The sequence below is a fragment of the Dipodomys merriami genome, unplaced genomic scaffold, assembly GCF_024711535.1.
Source record: "Dipodomys merriami isolate MVZ:Mamm:240054 unplaced genomic scaffold, mDipMer1.0.p SCAF_3, whole genome shotgun sequence".
Classification (NCBI taxonomy): Eukaryota; Metazoa; Chordata; class Mammalia; order Rodentia; family Heteromyidae; genus Dipodomys; species Dipodomys merriami.
In genome coordinates, this window is record NW_027204492.1 from 107915405 (window position 1) to 107931594 (window position 16190).

At 43.5% G+C, this 16190-nt stretch overlaps 2 protein-coding genes across 2 annotated transcripts in view; both read right to left on the reverse strand.

Annotated features, from left to right (window-relative positions):
* Mbtps2 (membrane bound transcription factor peptidase, site 2) overlaps positions 1 to 16190 on the reverse strand; it is a 58061-nt gene that overhangs the window by 16502 nt on the left and 25369 nt on the right. The window contains exons 6-7 of the mRNA XM_070040720.1: positions 2973 to 3091; positions 1617 to 1797 (exon numbers count right to left, since the gene is read on the reverse strand). Coding sequence (XP_069896821.1) covers positions 1617 to 1797; positions 2973 to 3091 — 300 coding nt within the window. The remainder of the gene's footprint in view (positions 1 to 1616; positions 1798 to 2972; positions 3092 to 16190) is intronic.
* On the reverse strand, positions 5410 to 7042 carry Yy2 (YY2 transcription factor). The gene is made up of 2 exons (XM_070040721.1): positions 6917 to 7042; positions 5410 to 6799 (listed from the first exon to the last, which is right to left on the reverse strand). Exons 1-2 carry the CDS (start codon positions 6980 to 6982, stop codon positions 5783 to 5785), a joined length of 1083 nt encoding a protein of 360 aa, XP_069896822.1. The 5' UTR covers positions 6983 to 7042; the 3' UTR covers positions 5410 to 5782.

The following is a 16190-nucleotide window of genomic DNA, read 5'->3' on the forward strand; positions in this document are numbered from 1 at the left end:
ACCCAGAAAGGGAGAAAAGGGGCAGGGAGGAAAAAATCAGAAGGGAAACAGAGGCCCAGAGGTACCCCCACCAAGATTCTTATTCCAATTAACCACCTGAAAACAGGAAGCAGAGCTGTGGCTTAAAGTGGTAGAGTGCTAGCCTTTAGCAAAAAAAAGCTCAGCGACAGTGCCCTGGCCCTAATTTCAAGCCCCTAGACTGACACAAGAATTAAAAAAAAAGAGATGAAAGCCAAGTTGGTGCTGGTGGCTCACACTTGTAATTCTTGCTACTCAGGAGGTTGAGATCTGAGGATCACAGTTCAAAGCCAGACCTTGAGACTCTTACCTCCAATTAACTACTAGAAAATCCAGAAGTGGAGCTGTAGTCCAAGTGGTAGAGTGCTAGTCTTGAGCCTAAGAAGCTCAGAGACAGTGCTTAGGCCCTGATTTCAAGTCCCAGGACTGGTACACACCCACAAAAGAACAATATATAGTAAAGAAAATACACATGCATGCCAAGGGGAATATTAGTTTGTAACAATTTATTTTTACTGATTTATTTATTTATTATTATTATTTTTGTCAGTCATAGAGGCTGAACTCTGGGCCTGGGCACTGTCCCTCAGCTCTTCAGCTCAAGGCTAGCGCCCTACCACTTGAGCCACAGTGCCACTTTTAGCTTTTTCTGCTTATGTGGTGCTGAGGAATTGAACCCAGGGCCTCATGCATGTGAGGCAAGCACTCTACCACCGAGTCACCTTCCCAGCCCCTACTGATTTATTTTAAAAATTAGAATGAGCCAGGTTCCCATGACTCACACCTGTACATCTAGCTACTCAGGAGGTTGTGATCTGAAAGGATCACAGTTCAAAGCCAGCTCTGGACAGGAAAGTCCATGAGACTTTTATCTCCAATTAACCACCAAAAAGGTGGAAATGGATCTGTGGCTCAAAGTATAGAGTGCAAGCTCAGAAACAGTGATCAGATCTTGAGTTCAAGCCCCACCCAGGACCAGCAAAAAACAAAAACAAAAACTAAACAAAAGATAGAATGAGCCAGGTGCTAGTGGCTCATCCCTGCAAGCCTAGCTACTCAGGAGGCTGAGATCTGTGGATTGCAGTTTGAAACCAGCCCAGGAAGAAAAAAGTCCATGAGGCCCCTTTTTTCCAATTAAACACCAAAATACCACAAATAGTAGAGCAGGAAAGAGCTCATGAACAGTACCCAGGCCCTGAGTTCAAGTCGGAGTATCCGCACCAACCAAAGGAAAACAGAAAGAAAGAGATAGAATAAGAAAGAGACAGAGTGCATGTGCAAGCCAGGTTCTGATGCCTCATACTTGTAATCCTGGCTACTCAGGAGGTTGAAAGATGAGGCTCAAGATTCAAAGCCAGCCCAGGCAGACAAATGCTTGAGTTCATATTCAATTAACCAGCAAAAAGCCAGAAGTGGAGGCATGGCTCAAGTGGTAAAGCACTAACCCTGAGTGAAAAAGCTCAGCAAGAGTGAGAGGCCCCAAGGTCCAGCCCCGCAATTGTCACAAATTTAAAAAAGAATGAAATATCTATAGATATGGTCTAAGGGTTAGTAACTGCAAAGTTCTGGTGTTGGACGCAATTTACTAATATACATACCTCTGACTGGGAAGCTTAACTGTTGTAAAGTTGATGCGCTTATGCAGTAACCAATTTGGGGCTCATAGGCAATGGTATCCAGACATTCATTCCAGTCTTGCACATTAGTAACAGGACAGTCCTGTAAATGAGTGACAAGGTCTCCCACAAAAAGGCCTCGGGGTCCAATGGCAGGTGAATCCTTGGAAGGACGGCAAAACCAAATCAGACAATATATAAAGATGTTATCCCAGCCCCAGAGTTCAAGCCCCACAACCAACAAAAAGAAAAAGAAAAAAAAAGATAAATTATGATTAATATAAGCAAACAATATAAACTGAGCTATTTCAGTAGAATATTTTGCATACTGTATAAAACAATTTACCTTTGAATTTAAGATCTATATATCTAGACAATTAACAAAATAAAAAATCTAATAAATCATCTAAGAGTGAGACATTTTTCCAGTTTAAAAACATAAATCCAGCTGGGGCTGGATGCTGGTGGCTCATGTCTATAACACTAGCTACTCAGGAGGTTGAGATCTGAGATTTACAGTTCAAAGCCAGCCTGGGCAGAAGACTTATCTCTAATTAACTGGAAGTGGAGCTGTGGTTCAAGTGGTTGGGTGCTAGACTTTAGAAAAAAAAAAAAAGAGACAGCACCCAGGGCCTGAGTTTAAGCCCCAGGACTGGCAGAGAAAAAGAAAAAAAAAAAACCCAGTTGGAAGCCAGGCAATGGTGGCTCACTCCTGTAATCCTAGCTATTTAGGAGGCTGAGATCTGAGGATTATGGTTCAAAGTCAGCATGGACAGGAAAGTCCATGAGACACTTCTTTCTTTTTGTTGTGAGACCAGAACTGGAACTCAGTACCTGATGCTTTACTTATTATTCAACCCAGTCATGCCTCCAATCCCAATAAGACTGTTGTTTCCAATCAACCAGCAAAAAAATTCTGAAAGTGGAGCTGTGGCTCAAGTGGCACAGCACTAGTCTTGAGTAAAAAACCTCAGGTACTGCATTCATACCTTGAATTCAAGCCCCAGGACTGGCATACACACACACAATCCAGCTGATTGCCAATGGCTCATGCTTGTATTCCTAACTATTTACAAGGCTGAGATGTCAGGAACCCTGTACAAAGACAGCCTAGATACAAGAATCTATCTCCAGTTAATTAGCAAAAAGCCTTAATTGGAGGCCTGGCTCAAGTGTTAGAGTTCCAGCTATGAGCAAATAAGCCCAGCAAGAATCAAAGGGCCTGTGTTCAAGCCCAAGTACTGACACCAAAAAAAAAAAAAAAAGAAGACATAACATTGTTAAGTATTATATCACAACATCTGGTGAAAAATGCCCCACGAGAGATCCTTTATTTACCTCAGCAACTTCTGTGATAAGCACTCCCACTCCAGTGTAGTAAAAAGGCAAGAGAATTACTGGGAGGAGGACAAGAGCTAAAATACCCAGGAGGGCAAGGACAAAATTATGCCAGATACCTGCAAAGAGACAAAAGCATTAGTAAGTTCATCAAGAGCAAGAATGATATAGGTAGCCAGATTTATAACACACATATATTCTGAGAATTAATAAAGTGATGAGAAGCTGTGAAGCAGAGTACTAACAAATACAGTAGGCATATACTCTGTTAGAGGCTGCCTTCCTGTCAGGTATTAAAATCTTAATCTGATTTAGATTAACCAGCAAAACGCTGGAGCTGGAGGGATGGCTTAAGTGGTAGAATACCATCTTGTGAGTGAAAAACAGAGAGAGCTCAAGGTGTGAAATTCAAGTCCAAGTACTGGCATAAAAAAAAAGAAGAAGAAAAAAATCAAAACCCTATCTCAACTTTCAAACATTTTTCAGGTCACCAGAAGACATAGTAGGTACATAAAAGCTCATATCATTCCTAGAATCACCCACAATAGTGACCTACAGCTTATTATAAATATAGTATAAATTTCTCAAGTCCATAATATTTTTAATGTACCCAACAAACTTCTTGACTCTGGCAGAGGCTTCTGTGATCGGCAAGGCCACAAGTTCACCATTCAACAGTAAAAAATGGGAATAAGGTAGTCGTGATGGTAGATGTGCCCAGGTTACCCTAGGGAGGCTGTGTCTCTTATTCGGCCCCTCCCAAAGACCTCGATGGTGTCTTCACTTCCAGCTGTGCCAGTCTGTTTTATCTATCACAATCTAATCTAATTGACAAGCCCTGCCTCTTATAGTAGGCCTTCATCCACTTGCTCAAGGTGAGTCTCTCCATCTTGAACTACGCCACAGGACACCCCCGCCCCTCCCCCACCTTCCGGTTGCTGTGGCTCTTATCCGTTTTTTAATCCCTCCTCAGATATGGCTGCCAGCTTTGGTGGTGGCAGGGAGATGCATAGCTTTGGCAGCAGGAACAAACAGTGGGAATAAGCGGCGGGAACAAGCGACGGGAATAAGTGGCGGGAATAAGCGGCGCCTGATCGCTGGAATTACACTCTCGCTCCTCTATCCCGCCGCCCCACGTCCATTTCTTTTTGGACTGTGTCACCCCTTCCCTCACTCTCTCCCAGGCCCAACCAACATGCTGAGCAGGAAAGTCTGTGAGACTCTTTTTTTTGGAGTGGGGTGGGGAAGGGGCTGGTTCTGGGCTTGAACTCAGGACCTTGGCACTGTTCCTGAGCTTTTTTACTCAAGGCTAGTGCACTACCACTTGAGCCACAGCTCCACTTCTGGTTTTTGTTGGTGGTTAATTGGAGATGAAGAGTTATCAAAGACTTTCCTGCCTGGGATGATATGAACCATAATCAGATCTCAGCCTCCTGCATAGCAAGAATTAAAGGAGTGAGCCACCAGCACGTGGCTTCTGGCTTAATTGGCATTTTAAGCCTATTTTTAAGCCAGGTTGACAGTGGCTCAGGCCAGTAGTCCTAGCTATTGAGAAAGCTGAGATCTGAGGCTCTTAGTTCAAAGCCAGTTCAGGCAGGAAAAAGCCATGAAACTTTTATCTCCAATTAACTACCAAAAAAGCCAGAAGTACAGCTGTGAGTGCTAGTGTGCTAGCCTTGAGGACAAAAGCTCAGGGATAGTGCCCAGGCTCTTAAATTTAAGCTCCAGGATCAGCACAGAAGAGGAGGTGTGTAAGAGTGTAATGTCCAGAGTACAAGTCCTAGTAATAACACATTTTTTTCAAAGATACTCTTCTTCTTGAGCTATACCTCCTCCTTTCTGCTTTTTTTGTGTGCCAGTGGTAGATGTCAAGAGCCACCAAGTACCCAGTTCCCTTTATGTTTTAAAATTTTTAATTTTTTCCCATTCCTGTATTTTTAGTAATGATATATACATATATTTATATATACATACATGCAGGCCACTTGTTTTTAGAACTGTTTTATTTTATTTTTCTGTTACACAAGATGTATGTTTACATATAAGGTATCCACTAATAAAGAGAAAAATTATACTAACCACTACTTCAATCAAACAAATTACACTCAAAAGCACCTAATTAATATTGAAAAAAAAACCCAAAGTGACTGCCAGGTCTGAACTCACTGATGACATAACTGTGTTACTCTGTATAGCTAAAATTTATAAAAAATATGCTCAATTCAAGGAAGATAACCAATACTAAGATCGTAAACAAAACCTATACACCTTTTTTATAGTAGCAGAAAAATATCTATAAAACATTTTTTACAGCAAACTTTTAAAACCAAAGTTGTCAACTTCTAGAAAAGACACACATAGTTGTAAAAGCGTAACATGAACACTTAAAAATACAAATTAAAAAAATTATAAACAAACTAAGTGCTATTGGTACTTATATAAAAAGTCCAGATTTTAACCAGTTCTCTAATTAGGCCTTTTGGATGTACGGTTCACGAATTAGTCTATTGAAACCAAAGTTCCTAGAAACTCTACCACCAAAAAAGATGAAGTCGTTTTTAACCAGTTCTTCAATCAGGCGACTGTCTTTTTTGATGTGACATCCACGAATTAGTCTATTGAAACCAAAATTCTCAGAAACACCATCACTAAACAAGACGAACAGTCTCAGTAACATCCCGTACAAACGCTCCTTTTGGAAACTTACTACTTCTATCCCAAACAAATGCTGACCAGCAGCTAACGGAAAATTCATTTTCAAACTTTGGGGCATGTAGAAAGAAGGAACATTTCTGTCCCCTCTCTCATCTTCAGTGGTTGTGCATATTTTTGGTGTGGGTTAGGATGTGCGACTTCAGGTTGGTAGATTGGGCAAACTTCTTGTTGCATGTATCGAAGGGGCATGCGAAGGGCCGGTCTCCAGTGTGGATGCGGACATGGGTGCGCAGGTTGAAATCAAGCGAGAAGCGCTTGCCGCAGCCTTCAAAGATGCACTGGTAAGGCTTCTCACCAGTGTGGACTAGCTGGTGGCGCTTCAGCTTGGAGCTCTCTACAAAGGCCTTGCCGCACTCAGCACACATATGCACTCTGGGCCCGTGGATATGCAGGTGCTTCTTCATAGCCGCAGTATCCTTGAACATCTTCGCGCAGCCCGGATGAGCACATGGGGTGGTTCTCGGCCCATCTTCTTTGAGTTTCTTCTGCTTCATGCTAGTAAATTCGGCAAGTTGCTTGGGATCGGAGAGGTCAACACCAGGTATGCCCCCAGGAGGAAATTTCTTCCCCATCAAATACTCGGAGTAATCGGGAGGCGAACTTTCTGCTTCTTTGGGGCTCTCAGGCTCACTTTTCTCACTGGTAGCCCACATAGCGATGGAGAACTCACCCTCCAGGTTTGGGAACTGCACCTGCTCCTGCAGCCCCAGGTCGGCACAGCTGATGCCATCACTGACCTGGCTGCTGGTGCCTTCTTCGGTCTGGTTGCTCTCCTTTTGGCCGTGGTAGCTATTACCACTGAGCTCCTGATTATCTTGGTGCTCATAACTGAAGCCAAGATCCTGGTAAGCATCACACACATAGCCGGGATCGTTGTCGTTGCCCTCATAGCTGGGTCCGTATGCTACGGACTCCATTGAAGCTGCGAGGGCGGCCAGGGTCTGCTCGAAGTCGTCATCAATATCAGGGCAAGGAATGGGTACCTGGTCGAAGATCTCATGGATGGCGGGTACGCACTCGGAATCGTGGCAGGTCACCACTTCCTCTCGGGTCTGCACCACGATCACTTCCTGGTCATGGTCTCCGTGGCTCAGGCTGCCAATACCTAACGGCTGCAGAGCAATGAGAGGGGAGTCGTAATGACCACCGTGAGCCCAATCACCACTGAGATCCTGGTAGACAGTCAGAGCCCCCTCAGGCAGACCCTCTACCGCGCCTCCTCCGCCTACCTCGAGAATATCGGCCGGAAATTCCGCGTTTTCTGTGGTAATATAGATAATGTTTTCTGATGCCATGGCTGAAGTCTTTGTAGCGAATTTGCCACCGGGCTACTCGTCAGTGAAGAAATTCACCTCCAGAGAAGCGCGTAAGCAGTCTACAAACGGAAAAAGCCACTTTCGGAAGAGCGGGCTCGAAACTGCGTCACCCTCACCGAAAGAAGCGGAAAAAGCAAGTGCTTCTGGGAGCAAACGTACACGTGACGGCGTAACGTCACCATGTGATCACGTTACGTTGCCATTTCAGACCCCGCCCACCACGTCGCGCAGTTGTAGCAGGCCCCGCCCACTAAGTGTACAGCCTGTACACAATAGCCACTTCCGACCTCACCCAGCAAACGGGCACCCGACTTGGGCACTCAGTGCGCATACTCCGTTCGCATATCTGCAGCTACCCACCAGTGTTATGCATCAGTGTGTACTTGCAACTAGGCATTCCTGCAGCAAGTCAAACGGCTATAGTTAGATGGATATTAATTTCACAATGAGGTTCTTTTTTTTTTTTTTGTCGGTCAGGGGGCACAATGAGGTTCTTTACCACATTTTTCGACATTTTATTTCTGTATTTCATCTCAAGTGCCACTCCCAATGTTCGCCCCTCCCCCGATGAGCTGTGAAGTTTATAACAGTGTCCGTAAATAATGGAAAACCTTTTCCCCTACTAAACAGTTTTATGTGGGTGTGTGTGTGGGGGGGGGGGCTGGGGGTTGAACTCAGGGCTTCCTTTACACGATGCAAGCACTCCACCAGTGCCTATACTTCCAGTATACTTTATTTCCTTTTATTTAGTTTCACGGATCTATATTCATAAGCCAACACTTAACATCAGTGATAGTTAAGAGATTGCTAGATTGCAAGATAGCGATCAGAAAGTCTAAATATTAAGCCATTACCACGACAGGGTAGTAATTTAAAAAAATATTGCCTTAATACCATGTTAGATGAGGAAATGTTTCCCTAAAAGACAAACATGCCCCACATTCAAAGTGAGTTTCTAATGATGAACTATCCTTGCATTCTTGAAATATACCATGTAAATGTAGTTTTGTTCTGTTTCTCCAAAAATAGATGTATCATTGTTATCTTGGCTAAAATTGTTAGTTTTTAATGTTTATAAAGCTAGCTACTTGGGAGGCTGAGGGTGGGAGGATAGCAGTTTGAGGACATCCTTGACAGAAAAATTCTCAAGATGACTTCTCAATGAAGAGTTAGGAAGTGGAATATGCCTACTGTCCAAAGCAGGAGGGGAATCCCAGCATAGGCAGATCCTGGTTAGAGGCACCCCAGAAGAGATACCCTATCTAAAGACTAATTAGTAGAATCCAGGTACCAGTATCCCACAAGTATAATTTTAGATATTCAGGAGGCTGATATTTGAGAATTGTGGTTTAGAGCCAGCCTGGGCAAATACTCCAGACTCTTATTTCTAATTAACCAGAAAAAAGCTAGAATTGGAGGTGTAGCTCAAGTGGGAGTGTGCCATTGTGAATGAAAAAATGGAACAAAAATAAGGCCTGAAGTTAAAACCCCAGAACTTGCCCCAAAACAAGCAAAACAAACAAAAGCAAAATATACCAAATCAAAGCAACACACACACACACACACACACACACACACACACACACACATACACACACACACACACACGACTACCTCAGAGGTAAGAGTCCTGACTAGCAAACTTGAGGCCCAGAGTTCAAACGTTAGTACTCTCTCTACCTCTAAATGTTAGTTTTCACTGGAATGGCACATGCCTATAATCCTAGCACTAGGGAGCTAAAGCAGGACACAATCCAGAGTTCAAAGCTAGCCTAGGCTAAAAACCCTTCAAATTCCTTCTTCCTGTAATTTGGGAAGTATATGTGAAATAACATATTAGATATAAAAAGATTTTTTATTTTTTTTGCAGACATGGGGCTTGAACTCTAGGCCTGGGCGCTGCTCTTGAACTCTTCAGCTCAAGGCTAGCACTCTACCACTTAAGCCACATTTGCCACTTCTAATTTTCTGGTGGTTATTTGGATAAGAGTCTCATGGACTTTCCTGCCTAGGCTGTTTTTGAACCATGATCCTCAAACCTCAGCCTTCTGAGTAGCTAGGATTACAGCCATGAGTCACTGGCACTCAGCTTAAAAAGATTTTTCATTCAAGATTTTAGAGAATTCTACCTATGTAACTTTCAGGGCATCCCTCATCAACTCTCTTAGATTTTCCCCCTTGTAATTATTGGGCTGTTTAGATTTTGTTTTCAATCTACCCACTCTGGAATTAATTTGTTAATTAATGAACAAAGAGCATTTAAATATTTTCATTTTATTTATTTCACTGGTTATTCTCTAATATGATTGGTAATTCTGTATATAGATGCTTTTTGTTATTATTTAGCCTTTTATTTGTGGGGGGGAGGGTGGTCCTAGGGCTTGAACTCAGGGGCTGGTGCTGTCCCTGAGCTGCTTTTGCTCAAGGCTAGTGCTCTACCACTTGACCCACAGTGCCACTTCTGGCCTTTTCTGAGTAGTTTATTACGGTAAGAGTCTCATGGACTTTCCTGCCCAGGCTGGCTTCAAACCGAGATCCTCAGATCTTAACCTCCAGAATAGCTAGGATTACATGTGTGAGCTACAAGCACCCAGCTGTGTAATCTTTTTTTTCCTTTAAAGAACTTTAGGATTTCACAGTTCTATTTTCTGTCTATATCCTTACTAATTACTTCATCATTTTGCCTATATATATATATTTTTTTGCTAGTCCTGGGGCTTGAACTCAGGGCCTGGGCACTGTTCCTGAGCTTCTTTGGCTCAAGGCTAGCACTCTACCACATGAGCCATAGCACCACTTCTGGCTTTTTCTGTGTTTATGGTATTGAGGAATCGAACCCAGGGCTTCATGCATGCGAGGCAAGCACTGCCACTAAGCCACATTCCCAGCCCTTGCCTATATTCTTATCTTCTTTGTGTGTGTCTATGATTGTGTTTGTGTGTGTCACTACGGGTTCTTGAATTCTGAGCCTCAAGCTTTCACTTGGTTCTTTGACTCAAGGCTGGTTTTCTACCACTTAAGCCACACTCCTCTTCTAGTTTTTTATTTTATTTATTTATTTATTTATTTATTTTTGCTGGTCGTGGGGCTTGAACTCTGGGCCTGGGCGCTGTCCCTCAGCTCTTCAGCTCAAAGCGAGCGCTCTACCACTTGTGCTACAGCGCCACTTCCGGTTTTCTGGTGGTTTATTGGAGATAGGAGTCTGACGGTCTCTCCTGCCCAGGCTGGCTTTGAACCGCGATCCTCAGATCTCAGCCTCCTGAGTAGCTAGGATTACAGGCATGAGCCACCAGCGCCCGGCCTCTTCTAGTTTTTTGATAGTTAACTTCATATCAAAATTTCTTGGATTTTTCTACTTGGGCAGGCTTAAAAACCAGGATCCTCAGATCTCAGCCTCCTGAATGTATAGGATTATAGGTGTTGGATCACCAGTGCCTGGCTACTATCACTTCTCAATTGGTTTATAGTTCTTTATATATCTTGTTGATTGTTCAACGGACTTATTGGTAGAGTGCTTGCCTTGCATGCATGAGGCCCTGGATTCAATTCGTCAGCACCACATAAGCAGAAAAAGTCAGAAGTGGTGCTTGTGGTTCAAGTGGTAGAGCGCTTGCCTTGAGCTGAAGAGTTGAGGGCAGTGCCCATGCCCAGAGTTCAGGCCCCGTGACCAACCAAAAAACAAACAAACAAACAAGCCTGTATTTAAAACTGGGCACCGATGACTCACACCTGTAATCCTAGCTACTCAGGAGGCTGAGATGTGAGGATCATGGTTCAAAGCCAGCCCGGGCAGGAAAGTCTGTGAGACTCTTATCTCCAATTAACCACCAGTTAATTGGAAAGTGGCTCTATGGCTCAAGTGGTAGAGTGCTCGCATTGAGCTGAAGAGCCGAGGGACAGTGTCCAGGCCCAGAGTTCAAGCTCCACGACCGACAAAAAATAAATAAACATAAAATTTTTATTTATATATACACACATGTAGTTGTACAAAGGAGAGGCCATATAACAAAGCCGCTTATGAATACAATGCATCTTGATATTGGAAAAAATTACATTAAGCCAGACCCAGAGAAACAGTGATCTTTACTTTTAATGAAATTATAATTTTAAAACAAAGGAAAAAGTTATATAATATAAATTTCTCAATTTTAGGAAGTTTTATCTTAAGTTCTTACCAGTGTATTGAAGTCTTCTTTGGGAACTAATACATGGACTTTTTTGTTTCATGCTGGTCCTGGGGTTTGAACTCAGGTGCCTCATGCTCTTAGTGGGTTTTTCACTCAAGGCTGGTAGTCTATCCCTTGAGCCAAAGCGTCACTTCCACTTTTCTGGTAGTTAATTGGAGGGAAGAATCTCACAGATGTTCCTGCCCAGGCTGCTTTCAAACCATGATCCTCAGATCTCAGACACCTAAGTAGCTAGAATTACTGGTGGGGACCACCAGTGCCCAGCTTTACAGACCCTTAAAAATGAATTTTCTTCCCCCTCCCCAGTCCTGGGGTTTGGACTTTGCACCTGGGCACTGTCCCTGAACTTCTTTTGCTCAAGGTTAGCCCTCTACCAAGTGAGCCACAGCACCACTTTTGGCTTTTTCTGTGTATGTGGTACTGAGGAATTGAACCTAGGGCTTCATGTATGCAAGGCAAGCACTCTAACACTAAGCCACATTCCCAACCCCAAAATGAATTTTCTTATACCTATATGGTATAGGTGTCCTTTTGTTTTTCTCTTTTCAGTTGTAGGGCTTGAACTCAGGAGTTAGGTGCTGTCCCTGAGCTTTTACACTCAAGGCTAGCACTCTATCACTTGAGCTACAGTGCTACTTCCAGTTTCATAGTAGTTCACTGGAGGTAAGAGCTTCTTCGCCTTTCTTGCCTGGGCTGGCCTTGAACTGTGATCCTCAGATCTCCCCCTCCTAAGTAACTAGGATTTCAGGGGAAAGCCACAGGCACCTTGGGATGTTGATTTAGTTTTTTTCATTGTTGCCCATCTTGGGGATTAAACTTCAGGGCTTGGGTACTGTCCTGGAGCTTTTTTGCTCAAAGATAGCACTCTTAACACTTGAGCCACAGCTCCATTTTTGGCTTTCTTTTTGGGGGTTATTTGGAGATACGTCTCACAGACTTCCCTATCCAGACTGGCTTCAAACTTCAATCTTCAGAACTCTGCCTCCTAAGTAGCTAGGATTAGGTGTGAGTCACTGAAGCCCAGTTGTTCTTGAGCTGTTTTGCTCAAGGCTAGGGCTCTACCACGTATAACACAGTTCCAAGGGGGAGACCCAAGATGGTGACGGAACAGTAGGGAAATACCACAGCTTTCTCCAACCAAATAGTTTGAGTTCCAATGCTCCATTTCCCCAAGAGACCAACAATAGCAAAAGGGCAAACACTCAGAGAAACACAGCAAGTGAAAAAAGAAAAGGAAAAAACTTCAGAACCTGCACAAGGACAGAAAAGCGTGAGGACCCCTCCTCTACTCCTTGCTGGCTGCACAGCTCTGCACTAAGCTGCCAAAGTGGCCCAGTTCGCAGCCACTGGGGGCCCCAGAACCACAGCGGTCTGTAGAACCCCAGTGCAGAAGAATCTCAAGGACATGAACAGTGTGAACAGAGACCCAAACCATACACAAGGTACCATGAAACCCAGACCCGGAGCCCCCACCACTACCTGGCCCAGCCCATGATCATCTCAATGGAATGCCGAACATGGTGGCGACCAATGACCTACAGAGCACAGAAACATCGATCTGCCACAGCACCCAACCAGTTCCAGGATAAGTGAGTACCCCACAGGGGACACCATCACCCCCACCCCCCAGCTATGGGAGACTGGTACTGGTGGTAACTCCCAGAGCTTGACCCCGACCCACCCACTACCACCTTGCCTATTGGTCCCAATGGAACTATGCAAGCGCCCCAACAACTGGCAGAGCACACCCAGCCTGCCAGGCTTGACCACACCTCCCTCTGGGAGGGAGCGCAAATGTGGCTGGTCCCTGGCTAAAGTTGGGAACCACTGGCCCATAGGCCCCAGCAGCCAGCAGTGGGAGGAGTACGTCTAACTTGTGTGTCCTGGGCAGGAGACTGGCAGCAACCCATGTCTACAAGTCCCTGGCTGAATTTGACAACCCCTCCCGCGGGCCTTAAGTCAGGAACTGTGAGAGGGCTTCAGCAACTGGTGGAATACATCCAGCCCACCAGGTATTGCCAAGAGTGCTCCTGGGGGGGAACACAAGCAGCCTATGCTGCCAGTCCTTGGCTGAAGGCCGGAACTGCCTGTGGATTCCAGCAAGTGGCTGAAAGAGCCCCACCCATGTGTCCCAGGCCGGAGATGCGTAATCCACCTGTCCCTGACTGAAGTCAAGAACTGAGTGCAACAACCAGCAGAGGGTGGAGTGTGTCTGCCCACCAGAATCTAACAAGAGTGAACCCTATGTGGGTCAGGTTAGCAGCTGGAGGTGAGCCCTCCCCCAACGGAACTGAGACCAGGGCAAGTCTCAGCCTGCCTAGGGCTAAGATCAGGCTTCAACAATTGATCCAGTAACCAACCTAGAACCAAGCAAAGGCAGCCACCTATTGACCAAAACAGTCAGAGTTTGGGATTCTTCTCCAACAATCCCCGAATCCCCATTCGAAAATCACAGCAAAAAATTACAAGATTCATCAGCAGCTAAGACAGAAAACCATCCCCAAAGGCCAGGAACCACCCAGGGAAGTGAAAGTAAAAAAGAAATGGAAGACAAACGCTACATCCAAGAGTCGATTAAGTCAATGACTCAAGATTTAAAGTGAGAAATGCATCACAAATTTAAAGAACAAAGAAATGAATTATCAAAAAAGATCCAGAACTTCAAAAAAGAGATGCACTCAAAAATAGATGCAGTATACACTGCTTTAAAAGACAAAATTAATACTTTGAGAAACAGGGGCTGGGAAGGTGGCTCAGTGGTAGAGCACTTGCCTTGCATGCATGAGGCCCTGGGTTTGATTCCTCAGCACCACATAAGCAAAAAGAAAAAAGCCGGAAGTGGCGCTGTGGCTCAAGTGGTAGAGCGCTAGCCTTGAGCTGAAGAGCTGAGGGACAGTGCCCAGGCCCACAGTTCAGGCCCCACGACCGGACCCAAAAAAAACAAACAAACAAAAACTTTGAGAAACATAGAAATCATAAATGGTTCCATTTCCTCCATGCAAACCATAATGAAAGCCATAGTTATTAGAGTGAATGAAATGGAAAATAGAGTATCAGGTACTTAAGACAACATGCAGCAATTGGGAAAAAAAAGTCACAGATATGGAAAAAATCACTCAAAATATGCCAAAGGGAAGTCCATGAACAAGCAGACAGTGCCAAGAAATTTAACCTTTGTATAATTGGGGTCAACAAAGGTGAGGAATACCAGAACATAGTGATACAACACTTATTCAATAAGATTATCACTGAAAAATTTCCCAATCTTAAAAGAGAAAATCTTACCTACATAACAGAAGCATATAGAACACCTAGCAAACAGGATCCCAAGAGGAACACTTCTAGGCACATCATAGTAAACACGCTAGATTTGAACAATAAAAAGCAATCTTGCAAGCAAAAACAAAGAGGGAACTATACTACAATGGGAAAAATCAGAATCACTGTAGATCTCTCCACACAGAAATGAAGGAAAAGTACCATTCAAACACTGAGAACCAGTAGCTGCCAACCCAGACTGGTATACCCAGTGAAGCGAGCATTCACATTTGACAGAGAAACTAAAAAAAATTTTTGGTCAGTCATGGGGCTTGAACTCTGGGACTGTGCACTGTCCCTCAGCTCTTCAGCTCAAGGCTAGTGCTCTACCACTTTAGCCACAGCACCATTGATGGCTTTTCTATTTATGTGGTGCTGAGGAATCAAACCCAGGGCCTCATGCATGCAAGGCAAGCACCCTACCACTGAGCCACCTTCCCAGCCTGAGAAACTAAAATTTTTAATTGTAAAGAAAAACTAAATGAGTTCATGAACATTAGCCAGCCCTGCAAAGAATATTAAGAGAGGGATTACAATCTGAAGATTACAATCAAGAACAGGGATTCACATCAGAAATATATCACTAAAAGACCAACAGTAAGCACAGGAGGAAAGGAAAGAAGAAATCTTTGGAAAGCAGGAAAATGACAGGAAACCCAATGCACCTCTCTAGAATAACCATAAATTTTCATGGACTCAGTTCACCAACCAAAAGAAAAAGAACTACATATTGGATCAGAAAACAAGATCCATCCATTTGTTGTCTTCAAGAGACCCATCTTACAGCCAAAGATTAAAAACAAATTCTGAGTGAAGAGATGGAGGAAGATCTATTGTGCAAATGCTCCCAGCAAGAAGGCAAGAGTTGCCATCTTGATATCTGACAAAATAAGCTTTTCATGAAAATCAATACAAAAGGACAAAGAAGGACAATACATATTAACACAGGGCGCAATCCAAGAAGAGATGTCACCATTATCAATTTATAATCTCCAAATATTGGTGCACCCAAATACGTAAAGCAAATTCTCTCAGACTTACATCTACAGTGTTTTCCACCCAACAACAGCCCAGCACACCTTCTTTTCAGCATCCCATGAAACTTTCTCCAAAATAGATCATATTATAGTTCATACAAAGAATTTAAGCAAATACAAGAGGACTGACATAATCCCTTGTATTATACCCGACCATAGTGGAATCATGCTAGTTCTCAATAACAAAGCATACCATAGAAATTACTCAAATACATGGAAATTTAACAGCACACTTCTGAGCAACACCTGGGTCACAGAAGAAATTAAAAAAGAAATTAAAAAGTCCCTGCAATTCAATGAAAATGAATACACATCACAAAGAAACCTGTGAGACATGGCAAAAGCAGTCCTGAGGGGCAAATTTATTGCTCTCAGTGCACACATCAAGAAAATAGAAACAGACCAAGGAAATAATCTCACTATGCAACTAAAACTGCTAGAAAAGCAAGAAAAAACAACTCAAAGTTATTAGATGGAGTGAGATAACCAAAATAAGAGCTGAAATTAACTATATAGAGACTAAGAAAACTACAAATAAAATTAATAAAACAAATATCTGGGTGTTTGAAAAAAATCAATAAAATTGGTGGACCTCTGGCAAGATTAACCAAGAAGAGAGGAGACTCAAATCAATAAGATCAGGGA